Source organism: Camelus bactrianus, chromosome 18, assembly GCF_048773025.1.
Source record: "Camelus bactrianus isolate YW-2024 breed Bactrian camel chromosome 18, ASM4877302v1, whole genome shotgun sequence".
NCBI lineage: Eukaryota > Metazoa > Chordata > Mammalia > Artiodactyla > Camelidae > Camelus > Camelus bactrianus.
In genome coordinates, this window is record NC_133556.1 from 33,381,825 (window position 1) to 33,407,982 (window position 26,158).

Here is a 26,158-nt window from a genome sequence, read left to right on the forward strand (position 1 = left end):
CATTCATTTCCGTACTGTCCAGGCTGCTTTCTCTCTACAGTGGCAGAGCTGAGTCATCGAAACAGAGACCCTATATCCCACAAAGCCTGCAAGATTCCCTACCTGGCCCCTCCTGAAAAGCATGCTGACCCCCACCCTAGTTATTATTTAATCATTCTTTTTCTTTAAATTGTCTCTATTCTAAAATGAATTTTTCATCGTAGAAATGATCGAATACACAGGAGTGGAAAGTTCTGTGACATTAAACACCATGTGACTGCAGGGAAGGAGCGGCGTCTAGAGCCCAGGCTTTTCCCTGAGCTCCAGATTCACATATCCAGCCGACTTACTCAACCTCTGTCATCACTTGGATGTAAAAGGACATGACAACATGGCCAAAGCAGAGCTAGAGGCACACCCCTCCTCTACATCTCCCCTATTCCAGCAAGTAGAAATTCCCACCCACCATGTTAACAACACTAAAACCCTAGGGTTTTACTTGTTAGGGCAACCTGAGTGAAAGGTGTACTGAAATGCTCTGTATTATCTTTGCAATCTTTCTGTAAATCTAAAATTATCCCCAGATTCAAACGTTTATTAAGTAAAAACCCTAGGAGTCTCCCTTTCTCTCTCTTCTTGACTTCTCTTTCTCTCACTCCTCATATCCAATCAGTCAGCAAGGAAGAGTGGTCTACCTTCCAAGCATATGCCAAACCTGATCCTTCTCACCACTTCCACCAACACCTGCTGGCCCAAGAAACCCTCCTGGCTTGTCTCCCACCTGGATTATTGCAATACCCTCCTAACTGGCTTCCCAGGTGCCCCTCTCATCCCCTCCTCACTCCCTTCTACTGGCAACACAGCAGCCACAGTGAGTTTCTTTTAACAGAAGTAAGGTTATATCACTCCTTTGTTTAAACCCCTCCAATGGTTTCCCATCACACTTTAGAATAAAATCCAAATTTCTTTTCATAGCCCACAAATCCTTTGGGAGCTGCATCTGCCCACATTTCAGAAACTGTCTCCTCCCACTTCCCATCTGATTGCTGTGTTCTAGCCACCCTGGTCTGTTTCCTGAACATGCCAAGCCTACCCACCCCTTCCCCAGGGCCTAGACACTTGCTGTCACCCTCTGCCCATCCTCCACACAGCTCACTCCCTGACTTAACTCAGGCGTCTGCTCAAATGCCACCCCCTCCGACCACTTTCCCTGGTCAGTCTATCTAAAATATGCCACCTCTCCCATCCCCAGTCTCTCATCTGACTCCACTCTATTCCTTGCCAACCACTTATGGCTACCTGAACTTATCTTATATGGTGATTCATTCTTTATTATCTATCTTCCCCACTAGAAGGTGCATTCCCTGTTTGCAGGAACCTTTTCTATCTTGTTTATCACCGCACCTGGTTGCTTTGAATATGCCTGGCACATGGTAGATGCTCAAATGTCTGTTGAATATTACATGTTGAATGAACAAAGAAGTCAAAGGAAGTTTCCAAGAAGAGATGACCATTGATCTGAGGAATGAACTGTATATATGTTCATTTCTTTGGCATCAAAGCAACCACCTCTACCGTAAATGCCTTTGAGGGATCCTCACTCTTGCCATCCACCATCTTGGTGAGTCTGTTAAATGCCTTCCCCTGGTCAAGACCTGAGACACAGGATGTAAAGTGGGTCCCACAGGCTTTTTAATTTTAAACAGCGTGTCCCCTAAATCCTGCCAAGAACCCCGAGTTGTTTATGTTCTCCTAACTCCAAGACCTGCCTTGGCCCCCTTCAGCCTCTCAATCTTATGAGCTCCCCTCTCTTTTCCTGGCCAGAGAATATGTCTGGTGCTTATAGGTGAGTAACTATTCCTGACTTTGCCAGCTGGGTGGGGAGGGGCATTTGAGATGCAGGTAACAACTTATACTAAGGCACTGAAGCATGACACAAAAGGAAATGATGGGGCATGAAAATCAAATGTCCCTTCAAGGCACAGACATACTGTCCCAAAACTCTGGGACCCCCTAAGGGTTCAATTGAAAAGTTGCAGAGTTATGTTTTCAAGAACATGTCTCATCTACAGGAAAACAGGGCACTTTCTGCAAGATCAATGTTTGGCCAACATCATCAGCCCCCAGTTTTGCATCCTTAAAATGGTAACAGACTGGCCAACTAAAGTTTCCTCCCACCTTTATCATGATGACTATCATGGCCATTGCCATCTTGTGTTTGTCCGGTAATTTCAGCTTTTCAAAGAACATTCACATACAGGCTCCCTCAGAGCCTCTGTTCAAGTCATTAAAGGTTCTGCAGGTGGAAATACCAACCTGTTAAAAACAAACAGATGAACTAGCAGAGCCCTCAAAGTCACTGAGACAGCCCAGCCTCTACTGACCCTCAACCCTTCTCATCAGACACTGCAGCCTTTCTTGAGGCAGCTGCAGGTGAGACATCTATTCAACCCAGCAGGGAGATAAATGCTGAGCCTGCACACTCAGGACCTTCTGCTGACTTAGCATTGTGCCAGCAGGGATGCTGGACTTGTCACTCATCATGAGAAGGAGCCAGTGTGCTCCCGCCAGCCCACGTCAGACGTGTCCCCAGTGGTGGCCACCAGGGAAGCTGGTCCAGTGGCGGTCTGAGCAGGAAGGAGCACAGGAATGAGCAAGCCGTTACGGGAAATTCAAGATACCTGGAAGATCCAAGAATGCGGTGAGTGCCATTTTCATTTGCCCCAAATTAGCATCAAGTCAAGAAGAGTTAGGGTTAAAATGCAAACACCCCATGCTCCAACCATACCATCTACATATGGTTCCCCACACACACCATGTACTTGGCCGCCTACGTCTTTATTCATGCTGTTCTCTCCGGCTGGATAAGCCCAGGCAAATTGCTTATTTTTGCCAAAGTTAGCATTTAATATGGACATAATTATGGTTAAACGCCATGGATCCCATGTGGCAATCTTTCCCCCAGCTCCACAATTGAAATCCTACTCATCCATCAAGCCTGTTCTTCCTCCCCACCAGCACTCACTCTGATCTGATTCATTTCCCTGTGGTCTCAGCTAACTGTTCTCTAGCTTTATCATCCTTCTTGGCTGGGTGTTCAGTTCATCATTGTCTTTACCCAGTCTTCCTCTAGTTAAATCCATGTCACCTTCCTGACAGGCAGTGGTGCTGAAGTCAGAACTCTCTCCACAGCCAAACTCTAAAAAATGCATAGCCTTCCTTTTCCTCTGCCAACCAGTCCACAAGTATTAGATGTATTGGTCACCCATTACTTGCCAGGCACTATTCTAGGTGCTGGGGATATTCAGTAAAGGAGATAGACACATCCCTGCCTTCTTGGAGTGTACCAGGGAGTCAGGACAGTGATAAAGTCATTTCAAGTATGATAAAGCCATCAGGTATACACATGAATAAACACTCGTTTTCCTCTTTATATGAATTTTATTAACATTATATAGCTAGAGTGACTTTACTTGTTTCTATCTTGTTTCATGGCTGGAACGTAAGATCCTTGAGGGAAAGGCCCTCAATCAAAGGACAGGTCAAAATAAAATATGTAGCCACAGATAAGGTCAGTAAACTGACCTGAAGCTCTTTGACCAAGGGACTCCAATATCAAACAACCCTCATGTGGGCCGGTTAAATATGTTCTATTCCTACAAATGTGCACTCACCTGAATCTACCACTTAGACGACTGGAACAGAAAGATCTCACGAGTGCACAATGTCCTGGAATTCAAGATATTCATTCAACAAACATTGCCTGGTCACCTGTTTGATGCCAAACTGTGCTGAGTGCTGAACGGTCTTTGCACATGCTGTTTCCTCCACCCAGAATGCCTTTCCCCCCTACCCTCATGGCTCCTTTCCTCTCTCTCGTTGAGGTGTCTGCTCATGCATCCTCGCATCAGAGGGAAGTTTCTGTGTATGCATTAATGCTGTCCGTCAACTACTCCAGTGCCCTCTTTTTCCAGGCACAAGGCAGGAGAGCATGTCCCTCTCCCCTTGAGTTAGTTGTAGCCAATCAAATGTATGCTGAAGCCTTGAAGAGCCAGTGCATGACTCATCACACCCCTTCTTCCCCATGTGGCCCAAGCCTTGTTCACCTGAGTCCCCAAGTGAAAGGATGTGGAACAGGGCTCCTAGCTGACCCATGGATGGGTACATTGCATGAATGAGACATGAGCCTCCACTGTTATAAGCCATTAAGATACAGGGGCTATTGTTTCTGCAGCACAACCTAACCCATCCTAGCTGATGCAGCTTTTCTGAAAACCCCATGTCTAAGAAAGGGCATGTCCTTTCACTTTCAGTCTCTTTGTCCTGCTTCTATCTTAGCACATACCCCAATCTAACATTATATATTTGTCACAAGTTCATATTCTGTCCCCACCCCCTTGAATGTAAGCTTTATGAAGGCAAGGACTTGTTCTGTTCACCTAGAATCCCCAGTGCCTTCAACAGTATGCCTGGACACAGGAAGTACAATACATATTTATGGAATGACTCATTGAACACGTGAATAGAAATAGGTACAAACAGTTCCTATTCTCAACAAAAATATCCTCAGCTTCAGAATGCAGGCGCTGCAAGAGCACAGGAAAGGCACCTAATCCTGGGCAGGGCAGCGGTGCAAGTTTTCCCAGAGGGCGTGACTTCTGAGATGAGTTTCAAAGGGTCCCAGAGGGAGGCAGGGCAGCAGCCTGGGAAAGGACCAGCAAATGTATATTGAAACAACCAGGGCAATGTTTTTTGTTATATTTTATCAAGCCAACAAGAACAAGCATTGTATAAAAAAAAAAAAAGGGGGGGTTTCGCGATTGAATCAATTTAGGAAACAATTTAAACACAGTTGAAAAGAGTTCTCTAGTGCAGGACTTCTCGAAGCCTTGTGTTGTAAATATCCGAGAGTTTCCTGACGTTCAGCATCTTCTAAACTTATTTTGGCTTAAACTCTTCTCTGGAGAGAACACCTCCCAGGACTAGTATTCCTCCAAACTCTCTTTGGGAAATACAGGACTAGAGGAAATTGAAAAGAGGAGAGAGAATGGAAGCTGGAGGTTGGAGAGGTGGCCAGAGGTCAGAAATCAGGGTAAGAGGACTTGTATGGCCAGTAGTTTACATTTCATATGAAAGCACTGTAGTGTGAGTGACAAGTCTGCATCGAGGATCCTCCATCACAGAAAAAGGATGCCCTTGTTGGTCCTTTCAACAGCACCAGTAATCAACATCCAATGAGCCAGGACATCTATGGACAAGGAGTCAGGGAGGAGGCTCAGCAAGTCCTTGAGCCTCTCTGAGCCTCATCTTCCACATCTGCTTGATGGCTTGAGTTAAATACACCCCTTTTATGGTCTCTGTCGATTACTGTGTTCAATAATGTGACTTTGATGCCATCAATGATTATGATGTTGGGTGTCTAAGGTACCAACTTTCCAAAGGCTCAAAAGATTTCAAGAGAGTGAACAATCATGAAGAAAACCCATTGTAAGTGGTAGAAGGGACCCTGGACAATAAAAGGGATAGCTTAGCCTCGAGGCCAAGAGAACTGTCAGCTTTCCTGCCTCTGCACACACACACCTGTCTCCTTGCTCCCAAAGGAAGCTCCAGTCCCCTACAGTGATTTTCAGCACTCTTGCCACTCATGGCATTAGCTGTTTTGTGGCTCCACCCAAATCTTCTGATGCAAAGAACAAGAGGGAAGGGATCACGCCACGAGGCTGAACTGCCTACCTTATCACGTGTGGTCAGCTGTGTAGCAGAGTATAAATTTTTTAAAACCCAAACAATTAAACTGTCACTTCCTATTAGAGGAATAGTATTCAAAGATGCAACTAATAGGAGAAGAAAAATAAGGAAAGAAAGTTATGTTTGATGGAGCCAGTGCAGCTACAGCTTTCTTCACCCCTGTCTACAATGTCAAGACAGCTTCTCGGGCAGGTAGACACAGATTTGCTCTTTCAAACCACACACACCAGGCACCGAGGGGAAGAGGGGTGCGGGAAGATGAAAATGGCTATAGCACGGATAAAGAAGAGGAGTAAGTTCAGTCGTGGGAGGCCATTCTGTCTGTCGCGCGGCATGAAAAGTATTGAGAGCATAGGAGGCAGGGGAAGGCCACTGCTTCAAACCTGAGACTGGAAAAGGCACCTTGACATTCAAAACTCAAAGGACTGAAGACAAAGCAGGGCTAGCAGAGACCTGTTTTGAGTTTGCTTTTCTTTTTAGAGTTTTCAGGGTTTCCCTATACCCTGTTTCACTTGATCTTCATTAAAAACCCTGAGAAGTACATCAACCAAGGTGAAGACCAACACAGGTGGGAGACGGAGGAGGGAGGGTAGAACTCAGGGACAGAGTCTATGGGGAATGTGGAAGAAAGAGGCAGCTCTTGAATTCACCTGATGGGGACAGTAAGGGAGACAGAAAGAGCTGGAAGGTGGCTGGGAGCAGATTGCCATGATTCTTGGGTGCCTGGCTAAGGGTTTAAACTTTACCCTGGAAATGATGGCAATTATCACCAAAGCTTCAAGAGTGGAAACGAGTATGCTCAAAGCTCCCCTTTGGTGGTGGAAGCTGTGGCTGACGGTGAGCACATGGGCAGGAAGACTGGAGTCAGAGTCCAAGTGAACGGGGATTGGGACCCAGTGACAGAGAAAGGAAGGAGGTCACCTAGAGTCAGGTAGTTAAGGAATGGACAGAACCAGAGGACCAGATGTGGTAGCAGAGATAGTTTTGTCTTACACAGACCAGGCACGAAGTAACATTATAGCACACAGGATAAAGCCCTGATTCTCTGTCAGTCCTTCTAATTAGTTGATGAGAAAGTCTCATTTTGGCGCTAATAGGTCTTCACGCCTTTCTAACACTTTCTAATGTCCTTTTTAGAGAGACTGTAACATGCTAAACCTTAGCAGGAAATAGCACCCAGTTATATTTAATAGCACTGCTGTGTTTCCTCTTTTTTATTTTTAAGTGTTGTGTGTGTGTGTGTGTGTGATTTTGTTGGTTTCTTAGTTTGCTGTTGTCATCTATTTATGGCAAAGGAAACTGGTTTCTATTTTTGGTAGTGATATAGCATTTCCTCTTAAAATGTATTTCCTTTTAAAATGTAAAGAAAAGCACTGTGGGAAAAAAGGTCAGTCTTTAGTAGCATTATCATATGACCCAGCAATCTGTTGAGTATACACCCAAAAGAATTGAAAACAGGTATTCAACAACAAAAAATGTGTACACAAATGTTCATGGCAGCACTACTCAGAATAATCAAAAGGTGGAAACAACACAAATGTCCATCAGTGGATGAATGGATAAACAAAGTCTGTTTCTCCACAATGGAATATTATCCAGACGTAAAAGGGAATACAGTACTGATACATACCACAGCATGGATGGTCTAGACCACACGCCATAGCTGTGTGGCTGACAACTCACATTTCTGATACCCCTGCTTGGAGGCAGAGGTACAGTCAGAGGACAGAACCTTTCCTACGTGCAGTGGAACCAGCGATTTTAGCTCCCTTAATGAATTCTTCCAAACAATTGCCCTAACCCAAATCAACCTTGGAAGTTAATAGATTCATTTGCGAGATAAAACTTGATATTGATGTTATTTTGGAGAAATGCTCAAATAAACAGAAAGCTCACTATTAATTTGTTCTTCCTCTTTCTCTTCCCCAAGTATCCTGAATTTCTTTACTCTTTTTTTTTTTTTTTCCCATCTAGGTCCAAGAGTGACGGGCAAACTCTGTTCATGAAGAATTTGGTGGAGGCATATTAACTGTTCAGACAACTCCCCGTAAGGCCATGTGTGAGCTACATGAATCATCTCTCTCAAAAGAATATTAAGCTCCTATGTGCACAAGTGCCTGTGCCTTGTGCAATCTGCTCGGTGCCCTTACTCAATCTGCCACAGCACTCCTCAGCTGCCAGGGAAGCCAACGAAATGTATTAACAGCCTCGCACACAAAGTTCTGCTCGGGCTTGACACCAGCCCCCAAACAGGAGAACAGACTCCACTGGATGCTGGTTTGATAAAGAGGCAGGAACATCAACTGACACTTGTCTATTCAGAGCTTTGAAGGTTTTGTAAAACGTAGGGCCCAAAGTGCAATGAAAACATTATTAAGCACCTACTGTGTAGATGGTATTGCACAAGGATCAGACCTCAAAACCCAGAGCCAGGGTTCAAGACCAGGGAGCATTTAGCAGGTCTGGAGACATCTTGGGTCATCACAACTGGGGCTGCAGGGCTGCTCCTAGAATTTAGTGGCCAGGGATGCTGCTAAACGTCCTACAATGCACAGAACAGCCCCTGCAACAAAGGATTATGCAGTCAACATGTCAGCTGTGCCAAGGATGAGAAACCCTGCCCAAGAGCCAAATTAGAACTGGGTTCAAATCCTGGCTCTACCACTTACCACCTGTTTGAATTCAGACACATGCCTTAAGTTCTCCAGGCCTCAGTTTCTTCATCTGTAAAATGGGGATGATAATGAGACCTACCTCATCATGCTATTGTGAGAATGAGCAGTGTTAACATGTAAAATATATTAGTGTTAGCATAGCATGTTCTGCCTTACCACGCAAGGTGCTATACACTTTTCATAGATAATTACTGATCTTCAGAACAACCCTGAAGGATTGATAATACTATTAATCCATTTTATAGATAAAGAAGTTGAAGCTTAGGATGGTTAAGTGACCTGTCCAAGGACACAGAGTTAGTAAGTTGAGGAGCCAGGTTTTGAGTTTTCTGGATTCTAAGCAGACACTCTCCCAGGATTCTCAAACAGAGGCTTGCATGGCCCAGCAGTACACACGTGCAGAGAATAAATACGGTAGAATTTCCTAGAGCATCATTTTCTCTTGACTCCTTGGTGACAGGAAAAATTGACACATCTATCTGACAAGTCATCTTAAAATGATTTTAGCCTTAATACCATCATAGTTACATTATGAGACGGGCTGCATCCCCTGCATGAATTTCTAAGATAAAGCAGAGAGAGAAGGCCACTTGGGGCACAGCCTGTCCTCCAGTGCTCGTTTACCAGACTGGTTTCCTATGGCTGCTGCAACAAATCCCCACAAACTTAGTGGTATAAAGCAACACAGATTTGTTCTCTTATAGCTCTAGAGGCCCAAAGTCTGAAATGAATCTCTGAACTGGACTGAAATCAAGGTGTTAATAGAGCTGTGTTCCTTCTGGAGGCTGTAGAGCAGGATCTGTTTCCTGGCCTTTCCCAAATGCTAAAGGCTGCCTGCGTTCCTTGGCTCATGGCTCTGCCTCCACCTTCAAAGGAAATGACTCCAACCTCTGCTTCTGTCGTCCGATCTCCTCTCATTCTAACCACCCCCACCCAGTCTCACTTGTATAAGGATCCTTCTAATTATGTTGGACCCCCCCCCAGATAATCCAGAAAAATATCCCCATTTGAAGATCCTTAACTTAATCATACTTGCAAAGTCCCTTCTGCCATAAAAGTTAACGTATCCACGGATTTCAGGGATTATGACATCTTTGCAGAGGGGCCTTTATTCTGTCTACCACACTCCCTAAGGTTGTTGTGTAAAAATAGTTAGGAAATGCTTAAGTCCTAGAAGTGTTCTAGGAAGGATTCCAAGACAAGGACTGGGTTCCTCAATGGAGGAACCCCGTGGCCAGAGCAGAAACCCTACTACGAGAAGAACAAAGTCAGTGTTAGAGAAGACGGGGGTCTGCATTCTGAGCTGGAGCATCCGAACTCCCTCCCAACTGGGGAGTAAATTAGAGCACTAAGAAGGCTTGGAATTAAGCTTAAAGCACCACCCAACCTCTTTGTATTGGTTTGCTAACGCTACCAAAGTAAAGTGTCACAGCCTGGGTGGCTTTACCATGAAAAACTTATTTTCCCACAATTCTGGAGGCTACAAGTCTGAGACCGAGGTGTCAGCAGGGTTGGTTCCCTCTGAGACTTTCCTCCTTGCCTTGCAGATGGCTGTCTTTCTTCCTGTGTCTTCACGTGGTCTTCTCTCTGTTGTGTCAGTATCCTAATCTCCCCTTCTTATAAGGACACCAGTCACCTTGTATTACAACCTCATTTTAACCTAAATTAGGACCTCATTTTACCTTACCTCTCTGAAGACCCCATCTCCAAATACAGTCACATTCTGAGGCACTGAGGGGATTAGGACTTCAACATATGGCTTTTAGGGGGACCACAACTGAGCCAGTAACACTCTCAAACAATAAACTCCAAAATGTCCCAGGTTCCTCCTACCCTCTGATGAAGCCAGAGACATGCCTCTTCTCCCTGGAAACCATCAGAATTTGAAAACCTCTGTATAGCACAGGTAACTACATTCAATATCTTGTACTAGCCTATAATGAAAAAGAATCGGAAAAGGAATACTTACATACACACATATGTAAAACTGAATCACTACACTGTACACCAAAACTAACACAACATTGTAAATCGACTACACTTCAATTAAAAAAGAAAAAGAAAAAGAAATACACTGAAAAAAAAAAATTGAAAACCTCTATGCACCAGCATGGGGAAGGGGCATTCCCCATTCTAGAGGTGGGAGGAAAGCCACAGACTCTACGTGCAAACCAAGTACGCGGTCTCACCAAGGTCTATCCATGGCCATCTTTTGAAAGTTGATCTCTAACCAAGCTCATTTAGGCTGTGGAGTAGTTCCAGCAGGTTACAAGAATATTTTTATGACTCGGCAAGCAACCACATCACACCTCAAAATCAGAGACTGAAACAGACCCTTACATTCAATGCCAGTGAAAAATAGGAGTTGCCTGGGAAGAGCTTGCTCTGGAAGACCAGGAGCTTCTGGAGGGGTAGGGGGCAGTGGAGGCTGCAGCTGGCTTCAGCTCCCAAGCCTGCCGCTTATCACGGGAGGGAGGCATGCTTGTGGAGCACAGGTGGAGAACTCACTCACAGGGGAGAAGGCAAAAACACTGGGCTCAGAGGTACAAGTAGAAGAAAGCATATTTCTATTCTGTATTTTAGGAGAGGGAGCTTGGAACTGTCTTCAGCCTCACCTCCCCATTTCAGGGCACAGCTGACATTCAGCAGAGGAGAGACAGCATCCTCTTTCCTGTTCTGGAAAACCACTGCACATGCTTTGCTATATAAGACATAGAGAGCTCACTAATACTCTCGTCTGACATCCAGCTGATCTATATGGGTACAATCGAGCTGGTTATTAAAATACTGAAAAGCCTGGGTTTTGATTCCACGATCTTCAGTGACTTCAAGTCCCTCTGCCATTCAGCCCCTCCTTCAGGAACCACCACCACCCCCAGCCCGCGCGCGCACACACACACACACACATAAACCTTCTCATAATCAGCCACTAGAGGACTAATGCCCAACACAACAGGAGTGCCAGGGTCTTATGAAGGGGGTATCTGCTCTGACTAATTGCTAATTCTCTTAGTCCTTTTGGGCTGCTCTAACAACATACCAGAGACTGGGTGGCTTATAAACAACAGGTATTTATTCCCCACAGTTCTGGAGGCTGGAAGTCCAAGATCAAGTCATCAGCAGATTCAGGGTCTGGTGGGGACCTGCTTCCTGGTTCACAGATGGAACTCTTCTCCCTGTACCATCACATGGCAAAAGGGGCAAGGGATCTCTCTGGGCGCTCTTTTATAAGGGCACTAATCCCATTTATGGGGGCTCCGTCCTTATGACCTGATCACCTCCTGAAGTCTGCACCCCCACATACCATCACAACGCAGGTTAGGTTTCAACACAAGACTCTGGCAGGGATGCAGCCATTCAGTCCACAAAATGATCATGCCGGGCTAGTGGTTAAATATTTTGAAAATCCCCCACAACTGTTAATATCAACCCTACATCCCTCTTACTTTCATTTAAAATTCATCTCACTGCCCCCACCCCTGCCATGGAAACAGGGAACAGTGCTTCTCGGCCACCCGTGCAGCATCCCCTTTATATGCAAGGCAGTCATCCTCACATCCTCACTCTGCCTTGGCTTTTCTAGAGAAAGGAATAAACTATGGCTTTGCATCCCCACCGTTCACCACAAAGCCTGGGACAAGGGCACAGCCCCGGCCCACTAGGACGCGGTTCTGTACCTCACCTCCTGGCGAATCAGAATCGTCAAGTCCCACAAAGTGAGTTTCTGCTGGGAAATTTTACATTTTACAGCAATTCTTGAAACAACACTGATACAGACACAACGGTTGAGCAGTGCCTGATGACTAAGAATGAATAATCATAGAACTCCCTGCCAGGCTTCAAAATATTTATTATTTTTTAGAAATTTAAATTATTTCGCTGTACTTTATACTGGAATCCATCATTCTCTGAGGTTTTTCCATTTGCACAGTGAGAAATATCAAAGAGGTTAAGATGTGCAGCACCTAGGGAATATAAAAGAGTGATCTGACTAAATTAAAATATATTCCACAGCAGGTGCCATAAAAGAGATGCAAATTAAAACAATGAGATAACATTTCCATAGAGCCAATTAGAAAAAATCTGTTTCAAGTGCTGGCCAGAGTTAGACAACAGAGGTATTTTACCATTGCTATTGGAAATGTCTAGTGGTTTAGTCTTTCTGGAAACCAATTAGTAGCAGTAAAGGATTGTTTAAAAAATAAATAAATAACCACAGCTAATATAAAAGTAATCTAATGAATGCAGAGGATTTGTGAGATTCAGAGAAGTATAAAGAAAATTAAAATCAACTTTGATCGCATCATCCACAAACAGCTATTATTAACATTTTGGTATCTATCCTTCTGGTCCTTTTTTCTATATTTATATACAAAAACACGTGTAAAATACATATTGATTATGTAATTTCATACATTGTTTTTAATTTACCTAACATTGCATCATGTAATTAGCACGGCAAATCATTTATAAGCATTTTTATCTACTACATTTTCCATTCTACGGACACATCATGATTTACGTGATAATTTAGATCTCTTCATATTTGTTGCTATTACAAACACCTCAGTGAACAGTTTTACAAGGAAAAAACCATGTGTGGTGACAAATGTTAACTGGAGTTATTGTGGTCCTCATTTTGCAATATACACAAATATCAGATCATGACATTGTACATCTAAAATTAACATAATGTCAATTATGCTGTAATAAAAAAAAAAAGAGTAAATACAGAAGAAAAGAAAAGTACCAATTAAGCACGGGGAAAACCAGTGGCAGTTAACTAAAGTGCAATTTGACCATAAAGCTCAGGTCTTCACCCAGACCTGCCATTTTGAAAATCCCACTGGTGGAAGCCATGGCTGCGAGCCATAGCAGGCATGTCATTTTCTACAGCTCCACACCCTCTTCCCATGGTTCTGGCTCTGTTTACCCAAATCAACCAACACTAAAAAATAAGATGTGGTTTTTTTCTTTTCAGCCCTAGGACTACAGATGTACACGACAATATGGATTTCAAATGCCACTCACTATTCCTTGACAAGAATCTCCTAGTGTGGAAGAGACAAGATAAAGCAGGAGGCATTTGGTCATTTGTGACAACAGGATAGAAACTGGCAAAAAGCTCAATGTTTTGACCATGAGAACTGCTGTCCAGAGGAAAATCCAGGAGCTATGAAAGCATCGCTGGGGCCTGGCATCCTTGAGGAACATGCTGAGAGGAGGGAAGCAGCCTCCTCCACCCTGAGGCTCATCCTTGGCCACGTGGAAGGGTCAGCTTCTTCTGGATCAGGAGTTCTCGAATTTGACTCTAGATCCCTGCCCTCTAGGGCATCTTCCCTGACAAATCCTCTACCCTCAGACTTCTGAAAGAGGTGCCTTTCTCCAAATTTCACAGCCCCCAAACTATCTCAACTGTCAGGCTTCAACTGCAAGTCTCCTCCAGTTAGATTCTGGGTTACACTGAAGCCAACAATTTGATCATAGATATATCTACAGAACATTTGGGCCCAGGGTACAGACTCAAAAAAATGTTTGAAGCATGAACATATTCATAAACCAGTAAGTAAATTCATTCCAAAGAGCCTATTAATGGGTTTCAGAGGGTCTGTGTGCCCCTGAAATTTCACATAATATTGAATGCATGCTCATGAATATGCATCCCTTTAGGGAGGGTCCATCACCCTTGTTAGCATATAAAGTGATCATGACCACCCCTCCCCCAACCACCTCACATTATCTTAAATTCCTTAGGTGAGATGTGGGCCTAGCTCCGAGTGCCAGTGATTTTCAGCAGTCACCTAACATCCGAGCGTGAGTTTTTATTTTGTTTGGGGAAAACAAGCCCAGTTGGGGACCAATGGAAAATGATTAACCTCTTTCAAGTCAGTAGGATTTAAAAGAAGAAAAGATCTTTGTAACATACCAACTTCAACAAAAATTAAAAAGGGAAACAAACTGCCATTCCAATTAACATTCTTCCTCTTTGAATAGGTAACACGGTCACCTCCATGGAGAGAAGCAGGCAACTGAGGATCAGCCATGCATTAATTAAGCAAATATTCTTTCTCTGAATGCTGCACTGTATTATTTGCATTTTTTTTACTCTGCACATGAGTACCTATTAATAATAAATGAATAATTAGAAAGAAAACATATCCATTTCCATCACACGGGAAATTGTAATTTTTGAATGGGAAGACAAAGCATTTGGAAGGAATCTGGGGTTGTGTCTTTTCCTTGGGAGACGTGAAGGGAAAACGGAGGAAGCGGATTAACAATGGAACAGTAGCCAGACCAGTGTCTGCCATAAGCAAATGTTCAAAACACAGGGGAGTACAACAGACAAAAAAGGGTAATTTGACAACCGAAAAGTCAGAGAGGGGACCAGCTATATCTCTTTCAGGTTTAAAAAAAGCATGACTACAGTAATATGTGCAAAACATCAGTGGACTTTAATGTCATTAAGATGAACTGGGTGCAACTGCAGAAACTTCCTTTTCGGAAATCGCTGGCAATTATTCTAAACATCGTCTTCGGAAGATGTGCTTCTTAGACAAAAACATTTCCACTAGTAAATATGACACCGGCTGACCTACTTATGCTCATATTTATATATGTGTGTGTGAGTTGATATATACGTAGGTTTTCTGCTTTTCAAATATCGTCTACCCTTTAGGATGATGTAAAGTTCTTTGGGGATCTGAGGTGGTGATGCAGGGATCATAAATTCCTCCCCCATGCCAGGCAAATTTATACTGAATTACTCACACACTTACAGAAAGTGAGGATGTTGGTTTTCAGCCAAATCCAAGGGCCTAAAGTGCCAGGACTTGGGGATTTAAAAAAAATTCAAGGATCTGAGAAGTGTAGAGTCTCGGAGTTAGAAAGGACCTCAGAGGTGACCCAATCCAGTCTTGCCAATGTGAATCCAACTCTACGCAATCCTGACAGATGGGCAGTCACTCTTGGCTCAGTCGGGTCAACAGACACATTATTCTATGAAACATCACAGTCTTCTATTAGAGACCTAACTGCCAATGCTTATTCCTCATAATAATCTTATAATTTTATCCTCTTGCCTCAGTTCTGTCCTCAGAAAAACAACAAAAAATTAAGAGCCTATGAAGTATTTGAACACATCTCTCCTATCCTCTCTGAGATTTCTCCAGGCTGAACTTTCCTAAACATTTCTTCTGAGACTCTTATCATATATCATTTAGATACTACATGATCCTGGAGGCTCTTCCTCTGGATATACTGAAGATTTTCAACAGTCATCTTCAAATATTAATCCCCAGAACTAAGTCAAGTCTACAGATAATGAACAGTGTCAGTGTTGCTGGAGACATGATCAGGGGTACCAGGTAACCACTGCTCCTACACCTTTGCTAACAGAAGCAAATTTTGCTCCAGTGGCAATTATCCATTCTTGGAGAAGAATCTTGATTATTAGTCTCTATCAGTGACATTCAAGGGGTGACACATGACCCAGTTCTGGCCAATGAAATGTAAGAGGAAGTCTGCTCTACTGAAAGGATAGAGGGCCTAGAAGAAAACTTCTTTTCTCTCCCTTTTCTTCCTTTTTTGAATGCTGGCATGTGAAGATGTGATGGCTGGAACAGAAGCAGCCATCTTGTGACCACAATGAACCAGCAGCCAAGCAAGGCAAAGTAGAAGAATGGAAAAGACCTGAGCCCTTACTGGATTACTGAGACACTAAACCAGACCTGGGGCTCCTTGTTAAACAATAAAACTAAACATCTTAATGGTTTAAGCCACCATTGCTCAAATATTCTGTTACTTGGAGCTGAAGACACTCCTAACAACAGAAACGGTATAATAGAACCATCATCTCTCTTAATTTGAACATTATATTTCTAGAAATGTGGCCTTTACTTTTTGAAAAGCCCTACCACTCCTTGGGATGGGCTGAGCATCTGGTCAATGCAAAACAAATGAACAAATAAACAGAAACCCTGTGACTGAGGATCACAATTTCAAATGCTTACAAAGGCCATGCAGTTAACATAAATACGTGAATCTGGCTAGATGTGAGGTAACAGGGAGCAAGGAGGGCACAGTGAACTTGAAAATGTGTGCCTCATACGAAGACATTAAAAATCAAGCATTTTAAAATACTATGCTGGTAAAATCAAATACTAACACAACTATGAGCCAGATTCAGTAGGCAGTCCACCGTTTAGTGACCCTTGCAAAAATCAGCCTCGAGTGAGCTGGAAAGCCCCATCTCCCCCTTCCTGCAGGAGTGTACATTCCTCCTACACAGGTCAGTGCAGTCCAAAGTATGGGTTCAGCATTTCAATCTGGAAAGACAGCTTTGAATTTTAATTCCATCATCCAACATCTTAATCATTTCAGTTAAGGCAACCAGATTATTAACATCAAAATCTATATAGTTCCTCTTGAATTTAAGCCCCTTCTCTAAACCAACTGGATTCACAGTCATTAACTTGAAAAGATAATAAAATAAGAGCAAAAGAATATGATCACAAGGATTCTTTAATCAAATATCTTCGGGACTGCCAGGGTCCTTGGATTTCATATCTCAGAGCCACTTACTCCCTGGCAGAGAGAAAATGAGAAAATATACGTGTCCACACCCTAAAGCCTTAAGCCTGGTGCAAATATATGTTCCTTTCAGAGGAATTATTTACAGTAAAGGTCACTGAGACAATCTCCTCCTCCAGTCAGTTTCACACTGGCCACATTTAATCTTCAGTTTGCCAGGATAAAGCTCATAGCAAGTCCTAAGAACTCAAAGGAAGCTTCTGGTTGTCCCAGTTAAGAAAATAAAAATCATTTCATGTTGGACTCTCTAGTTCTAAGAGTTCTGTGAGATTCGTTCCCAATCTTTTGCAGGGGATACCCTCATATCAGCACATCACCCTTCAGGTTATTATAATAATATTATAATATAATTATATTGGTTATTAAAAAGTACATGTACTTTGGAGAAAAATAAAAACCACAAAATATAAATACAATTAACAACAGTGTTTAGTATGAGCTAAGCTCTGAGCTTTATGTCCACCATCTCATTTAAATCTCACAACTCTGCAAAGCAGGTACTATTATTGTCCCCATTTTAAAGATGAAGACACTGAGCCTCAGAGACATTAAGGAATGTCCCCATGATCACCCAGCTGGTAAATGATGGCACCTGAATTTAAGCCCAGACATTCTAATTCAAGGTCCAACTTATTAACCATGCTGTAATGACATTTCTTAAAAGATGAAAATAGCCATGAATCTACCACCAAAAGATAACCACCGCTCACATTTTTGTGTGCTTCTTGCCCATCTTTTCTTGAAGGTAATACAATTTTCAGAGCTGGAAAGGGCCTTAAGAGATAATATCACCCCAGACTCTCATTTCGCAGAGGGAGAAGCTGAGGTTGAGAAAGCTGCAGGGCCTTTCTCGAGGTCACACCACGATTTGGAAATGGAATTTAGGTCCTCAGATTCTTTGTCCAAAGGTATTCTGAGATTTTCTGACTTGAGCTGGTTGCTAGTGGCTCCAGTTGGTTGGTGAGGGCTTCCTGGAGGACTGTGTTTAGAAGGGTTTAAGGCCTGTGGCCAAAAAGGACAAAATGCTACAGTAGATTAGTGATGATGATAGCTGTGAACGTAGCAGCACGGCTGCATGCACACCCCAAATTTGCTACCTGCCAAGGAGCAGCCCTGGGGGAGAAGAAGAATGCCCAGGAAAGGCTCTCTTAACAAAGACCAGCTATTTTCTTTGCCTGCATCGGGGTGTCAAACCCCAGGGTCTTCAGGACCAAGTCTGTAACATAGATGAGTGAGGTGGGCAAGCTGGAGCCAGAAGGAAGGAAGAGCCCTGCCCTAAGTGAGGAGGGGCTCTCTTCATCTCCAGTCAACTGTCACCACGGGGAGAAGTAGGTCCAGGGTTACCAGGCCTTCTGGTTTTTCCAAAGAAGCATGAAATTTGGATTTTTTTTTTTTTAATATGACAGGGCTTAACTTTAAAATGTTGGCAACTAATTCAAATTTAAATAATTAGGGAAAGTGCAGAACAAACCAAACACACTAGTTAATAACATTATAACCTCTCCTTTTCATGATAGCCTTATCAGAAGCCACTAACTCTCTGTTACAAACCCGGGATTTTCCCCTCTCTCTTTCTCTCTTTTATTTTGTCTCTTTCTCTCCCCCTTACCCTACCTATAGAAGCATTTTCCATCTGAGGCTACAAAAGAGATGAACCCCACCCCTAACCCCATCAGACCACATCTATCTAGTGTCCAAGTGATCGCCAGTGACCCCTGAGGGCCATTTGGAAAATTAATTAATCTCTCCAGTGACGCCTGTTGCTCTCAGATGACTGATGTGAGGAGGAGGGGATGACTGCATCTGACATGCCTCATGGAAGAGACTAAAGATAGGCCTCCTCACTCTCCCAGGAGCTACCTAATGCCTTTATGGTAGGAACTGAGTGGGCTCCACCAACATTCTGATGTGTGTGTCTGCCCTTTCCATGAGCTTTCTGTGTTTAATGGGAGGGCCTGTCACTCACATCCAAACTCCGCAGCTGCCAGGTTACAAGAGCACAAGCTCCCACCTCCTGCAGATGAGTTGTTACTCAGCAGTGCCACATCCCCCAATTTCTGTTAATCCCCAGGATGGCTGGTAATTATCGGCCCACTAGAGAGAAGAGAAGACTTGGCACACACCTATGAAATCAGTCAGCATTTAGGAACAAACACTGCATGGAAAGCCCTGCCCCACAGTGTGGTAAGTTCTTCCGGGAACTGCAGTAAGCTGGCATCGAAACCAATGACTTGATTCATTCAGTCAACAAATATTTACCAAGAAACAAATGCAAAGGGCAAGGTCAGTGCAAGGTGCTACATATGTAGACCAGAAATTAACTTTACTAAAGTTGAAAAAAAAAAAAAAGACTAGTTCAAATAATTGTGATACAAACAGAATATTCTGCAGCCATTTAAAATCATGTTAGAGAGGTCTGTTTAATGATAAGGGGAAATTCCAAGAATACATAATCAAGTTTGAAAAAAATAAAAGCAGGTTGTGAACTATAACTGGGTCAAAATCAGAGTGAACACATTCAGCAGCCTCCCTTTTCTGCTCCTAAGACATAGACTCTATAGATAAATCTTAGGTGTTTTAAAATTTACATAGTAGTGCTTAGAAATAAGAAAAGAGAATTACAGATCAGAAATAGAGGGGACTCCCTAACAATAAATGGATCAAAAGATGGGACGCCACAATTTCAAGTAGGAATCAAAGACCACGGGGGAATGAGCCTGGTATGAGCCATGGGCAGAGGTCCTAACCTAGGGAATAAGGGGCAGAACTGGACCCAGAACCACGCTGCTAGCTGTGAATGGGAACGTAACATCTGCACCTTGAGTCACAGCCAAAAGGATGCCTCTGTATGTGTCAAGGGGCCAAAATGAAGTCACCTGCATGAGACTGGGACCGGAGCCTGCACCACAGACTACATGGAGTAGAAAGAGAGCTCTGAGCTGAGCGGTTGACGGAGCTGTGGTTTAAAAGCACACACCCTTTACAGATATAGGGCAGAAGAAACCATAAAATTGCCTTGAAAATAAGTTCACACACAAAAATTAGAGACCATATGAGGCCATCCAACGATCAGATTCTACAAAATGGAAGAATTCATACTGGAAGAAACAAAGATACTAGAACACTCGGAGAAGGGCGTCATAATAAGTTTTTTTTTTTTTAAATCCTCGAAGGTACAGAGAAGGGATTTACAACCACAAAGCGAGAAGAGTTTTTATAAAACAAGAAAAAGCAGGAAGGTATGAAAAGGAACCAATTACGTATCTCAGAAATAAAGTGAAATTTGTTGAAATTTAAAACTCAACAGATAGGCAGAATAATAGACCAGACATAAATGAAAAGAGCTGGTTCAGTGGAATGCAGAATTGAGGAAATGTAGCATAAACATAGCATAGAGAGAGAACTTTTAAAAACGTTTAAGATACATGGAGAATTGATTAAGAAACTACATTTTGAGAGAAAAGAGAGAATGTTGGAGGGGAAGCATCCAATAGACAATGGCTGAGATTTTTCTAGAATTAAGAAAAGCCTGTATCTTCTAAGAAAGCCCACAGAATGCAAAGTACAATAAACAAAGCCATATATACAGTACAATCCTAAACCTGTAACTAAACACACGGAGCTTAGAGCGAAATAGACCCCAGTGTCCACAGTGGTTACTCCAGTGACAAGATTTAAAGGGAGGGTTTTATTGATTTCTTTAAACTTCAATACATTTTCTAAGTGCTCTACAATGAAAAGACATTATTTTTATAAATTGTGAAGGAGGAATATCATTATTTCAAATATGCATATACACATAAACACTTAAAATCTGCCCTCAAGGAACTTACACTCCAGTAGAGGAGAGGAGGTATTCATAGAGATAATACATAAAGCAAAACCCACCTAGTAACCCACATGGCTAGATGTACCTAAAATGTAAGCCTTACCTTTTCCCCCCACGGAGAAGTTAGGAATAAGCGGGGGAAAGGGAGGGGGGAGTGAGCAGGTTGAGCAAAAACGTAAAGGTCTAGTGCTCACGCTTGATTCACCAGGGGCTGTTATTAAAACCAGAGTGCATTTCACTTGGATGGGATCAAAACGGTAAACCAAGATTAGAACTTTATCTACATCAGGCATCATTTTCACGTCTAAATTAATTATATTTCAAGACCACCCACTGATGGAAGCAAATATTAATATCTCTCCACTGTGAATCAAAGTAAACCACAAATATCTGCCACGTAGCATATTTCAGTTATTACGAAGCTTTGTTCTTTTTTTTTCCCCAAGGGTCAAGTAGACTTAGGAAAAAGCAAAAAATAGGGGGAAAGGGTTCAATTTAACTGATACTCAAATTAACTACCACTCATCCACAGGGACCTATCATGCTACCAATTTAGAAGTGCAGGCAATATGTTCTGAGCTTTACCAAATGAGCATCATCTTAGGTGGGCACAGAGAGATCTTATAGGCTTAGGGAGATTCAGGTTTTGTGGCCATAACCCCACTGGCACACCCAACCAAACAAGTCGGAGTTTTAGGCAATGCCCACAACTGCTTCTTCACAGCCACACAAACTGCACTCAGCCTTGAGCCCCACAAGAAATAGGTGGCAAAAAGCACCAGCCAGCTCGATGTGTCACTAGTGGAAGGAAGGGCTGCTCACATCTCAGACACTCTCCTTCCTTTTTTAACATGACCAGGTTTCTCAAAATATCACCCTTTAACCCACTTCCTCTCAACATCATCTGCACAGCCCACACATGGGACCCAACACATACCCCAATATTATCCCACTGACTTCTTTGATTCCCTGCCATAAGGACCAACTTGAAAATCCTGACAACAATGAGGAGTATCCAGTTTCCTTCACCATTTTTGAGCCAACAGATACTTTCATTCCTCTCCTCTCTGTGCCCTCTTAAATCTCTCTTGCATCTTGACTCCTCTGAAAATATCCTTTCTCATTTTTCTTTTGCCATTTCCTGACTCCCTTTTTCTTCTTTACTCTTAAGTGGAGTCACACTTTTGTCCAATCCCCATAAGGCAGTTTCATGCGCTAGGAGAGGAAGATGCTTCTGCCCATATCCCCTGGACTTCACAAAACTCCCTTTCTAACACCCGCATCAAGGGAGGAGCAGGGTCACTGCCTATCAAGGGGGTGTTCAACTATGGGGACCCACTTCTGTTCCTGCTTCTTTGCCTACAATCAGGTGGGTAAGTCAGGTAAGACTCTAAGCCCCATACTCGCCAACTGAGATCTCTCAGCCTAAGCCTCACTCCAGTTTTTACCAGATTTCTCCACTGATTGTGCTGGGCCCTAGTCAATTCAGAATTTGCACTTACAATATGGCTGTTTTTGTGTGTGCTAGCTACTCCTTCCATCAAAACTTCAGAAGGGAGAAGGAATTGGTGGCAATTTTTAGGTCCCAAAGTCATACTCTAAAACCCTGTAGGAAAAAAAAAAAAAAAAAAAAAAGGCTGCTATTCTCCTTCTCCATGCCTTCATCAGAAATCAGAGAACCAGAAAACCAGAGGTCTAGTTCCCTCACACACCATGTGGTCTTGGCTGAGTCTTAACTGCCCTATGCCCCCGGCCCTTCATCTGAAAGTTACAGGATGCTGTAGTAGACTCTTAAGGCCATTCTCAGTTCTGAAATAGCCATACATCAGTGGCAAGACATGGCTGTTCCCTACTTTTTTCATCCCAGAAGGAAGCCCCTCAAAACTGAGAGGGGGCTGGGAAAATGCTCAGCCACACATAGGAATTCTGCTAGGCTGCAAACCACTTAAAATGAATGTTTAATAAGATACTGCATCCGTTGTGTACTTCAGCTGAATGTGCTGCAGCCCAGGAGACCTGAAAGAATTAATACGGTTCCCAAAGGAGCTGGTGGGAATTGCTGAGGCAGAAGCAGACTCTGATTTGATAAATGTAAAAGTGCTTTGAGAACGTCAGAAGGAAAGTGCTATGACAAATGTCTGCTCGCTCCATTAGGATGTCTCCTGCTATCTAAGGAACACACTCCAAGAAGGTCTCAGGGCTGGGGACCACAGCACACAAGTGCATTCACGCTTCCCTTCCCTTCCTCACCCCTCCAATCCCTTCCTGGGGCTTAGATCGAGCCACAGTGCCCTGCAACACCAATCCTTCCCTTTTTCTCATTCTTCACTTTGCTTTTTCTTTCCGACCTCCACTTCTGCACAATTCTCAAACCAGGCACTCATGACATCTCACTCAAATCTTCAAATCTCTCCCCCAACCCTCTCCAAATCAACACTCTAAGCTGGTCCATAGTAAGACACCCCCCCCCCCCGTCATTCTAAGCAAGAAACTTGGACACACCTTCCTTCATTCTGACTGCCTCTAACTTCAGTATCAAAACCCATCCTTGGGAGCCAACCCTTGCACCTGAGGGCCTTGCAGCCCTTATCAGTCCCTCCCAAGGAACATGTAGGAAAACACCAGGCCCCTGATGCTCTGGGTCTGCAGTCATTTCTCTCCACTCACAGCCACTCCCCTAGAGAAGCACAGCTGCACGTGCCTCTGGCCCAGGGCTTCTCAAACTTTCCACCTCGCTCCCCATAACCGTAGAGAGTCTGCAGAAGTATGACATTTTTCTGCCCTTTTGGGGTTCACCTAAAAACTTTGCATTTTATTCCACAACATCCCCACATTTGATCTTTTAGAAATCATTTTAGTTGCTTACCACGGTAGGGGGAAAATGGACATTTTTCACAAAACAAGCAGGTAAAATTGACATTATAGGAGTATAAGCCTTATTCAAGTCCCCCAGGCTCTCCTCTGTGCACTACTTGGAAATCTCCAAGCATTCCACTACCACTCACCCCATCATACTTTTCATTTCCTGAGTTCTTCCAGGCACACCAAGGTGCCTCGAGTACCCCGCTTTTCAGAACCAAAGCAAAAAGCATTTCCATTCAATTCTAGGTTGGAGAGGCAGGACCTGGTTCTCACTTGGGTCAGTGGCCACTACCCCTTTTCAGATCAAGACAGAAGCCAGAGGCTCCCAAAGATTGCTGTGGCCGCCATATGATTGTCGTTGGCTCGGTCGCGGCTGCCCACCATCTCCCGGCCTTACCTTGTCAGCCATGATCATAGATGCGCCCCCGTGGATGCCCAGGATGGGGATGAAAGTCTGTGAAGAGATAAAATCCAGCATCTGGGCCACGGCCTCCTGATCGGTGTCGTCCCCAAACACCAGGCCGTGGATGCGGGCCCCTGACATGAGGTCACACACGTGCGTGATGAGGCTCTTGGGGTCCGTGCGGTTCATCAGCAGCGCTACCACGTTCACGTCCATGGGCAGCCCCGCCGCCTGCTCGGGACCCCACAGGTTTCGCAGTTCGCGCTCGGTCACGTCGTGGCTGTGACCCAGCAGGACGGCGATGTTCAGCGCCGGTGGGCCCTTCTCCGCCGCCGCGCTCTGCGTCGGACCGCGCCAGACCAGAAGGGCCGGCAGCACCAGCAAGGTCCAATAGCCCAGTCTGCCCATAGTCGCCACTTACGGTCCCTGCAAGGTGAAGAAGAAGAGTCAGGGCTGCTGTGTGCAAGAGTTCTAGACGAAAGGGATTACCGACCCAGCCCGTTGCTCTAGGAGCCAGGTACAGAACCCACTCCCAGCGAGAGCTGCTGGAGTCACTAACTCCATTCCCCATGCCCGACGCCATCCACAACTCTCGACCCATCTCCAACTCTATCTCCAACTCCAATCCGCGCTAATTCTCCATCCCTGTCCCCCAAACCATCTTCGCATTCAGCCTCCTCATCCCCGGTCTTCAGCCTCCTCTCCATCTCCGACTCTCACCACACCTCCCACCGCATCCCCCAAGTTAGCTTTGGACCACTGCCCCTGAGCATAGGCGCGGAACAAACCCTCCACCCACCCGGCTCCCACCCGGGCTAGTGCGGACCAAGTTACTGACCCCGCCCCCTGTTCGCAGGGAGCAAACTGCAAAACAGTCACGGGCGTGCGGAGGCGACAGAGCGACTCTGCATCTCTACTCCCGCTCTAAGCGAGTTGACTGACCCCGCCCTCTGCGAAACCGCGGGGTTCAGCACCCACCTGACTCCACTCGGCACCGGCACGGGCTGCAGACCCCGCACCTCTCCTGCAGGGTACATCCCAAACGCATGGGAGTAAGGACGCTCGCTTGTGCGCCCCAGGATCTAGGGTGCCTGGGAGAACTTAGGGTTCGCCCCACCTTGCGCAAAGGGGCCATAAAGCGATTTTCACTCAACTGCAGGCAGCCCTAGGATCCACCCCTTACACGCGAGCGTACACACACACACAGACACACACATACACACAATCTCTGACGCTCGCCGTGTGCAATGCAGAATTCCGGAGAGGAGGCAGGTTCCCCCGGGGGCCGGCGCGTGGGAGCTGGCGAAGAATGTGCACAAGGGTGTGGGGCAGGGGACAGTTGGCTCCCTAGAAACCCTCCGACCGACGTGAAATGTACAGCACCCCCACCCATCCATCCCAGCCTTTCCTTCAGGTTCTGTTACCAAGTCTTAGGTGCACGTGGGCAGCGGGCTGCACACCCTCACAGGCACGCACGCATTTCTGCGCACATCTGCAGGCCGCAGTAGGGGAGCCCACGGCCATCCGGAGTCTGCACACGTCCTCGGGCGGTGCACACACGTATCGCGCCAGGTACACAGCAGTGCCTGCCTGCAAATACGGGCACAGTCGTGCACGCGTGCACAGGCGCGCGCCCCTCCGGCCGGGCGCTGCTGGAGCCCGGGGAAGTTGAGGAGAACTCGCACGGGCCTCGGCACTCTTCGGCTGAGCATCACGGAGCGCGGAGCCGCAGCGCCCCCTGGTGCTCCTCCCGCACCTCGCCAGCGGTGCTCCCTCTCCCGCTCTATTTCTCCCTCTCTCCCCTGATCCTTCTCCCGCTCTCCCTCTAGTCGAGTCTTCCTTCTGCCCGGCCCGCCGAGCCCAGGTCTTCCGCTGGGACGTACCTGTAGCCGGAGAAGGTCGAGGATGCAGTGGGGCGCGCTGCGCGCACGAGCATCTCGGCCGCCTCAGCAGCCACCGGGTTTAGCGGGTTCCCGCATGCTGCGGCCCCCGCGCGCTCCCCTGGCTGTCCCGCGCTGTCCGCATCGCCCCCACGGGGGGCGGCTATCCCAGCCGGAGGCTCTGCAGCAG

General features: G+C 45.0%; 1 protein-coding gene across 1 annotated transcript; it reads right to left on the reverse strand.

Moving 5' to 3' along the window:
* Nucleotides 1–2,519: 2,519 nt before the first annotated feature.
* LOC141573830 (glutamate receptor ionotropic, NMDA 2A-like) lies at nucleotides 2,520–26,158 on the reverse strand. The gene is made up of 3 exons (XM_074345411.1): nucleotides 25,972–26,158; nucleotides 24,083–24,514; nucleotides 2,520–2,606 (listed from the first exon to the last, which is right to left on the reverse strand). The coding sequence occupies exons 2-3, from the start codon at nucleotides 24,494–24,496 to the stop codon at nucleotides 2,520–2,522; spliced, it is 501 nt and encodes a 166-aa protein (XP_074201512.1). The 5' UTR covers nucleotides 24,497–24,514; nucleotides 25,972–26,158.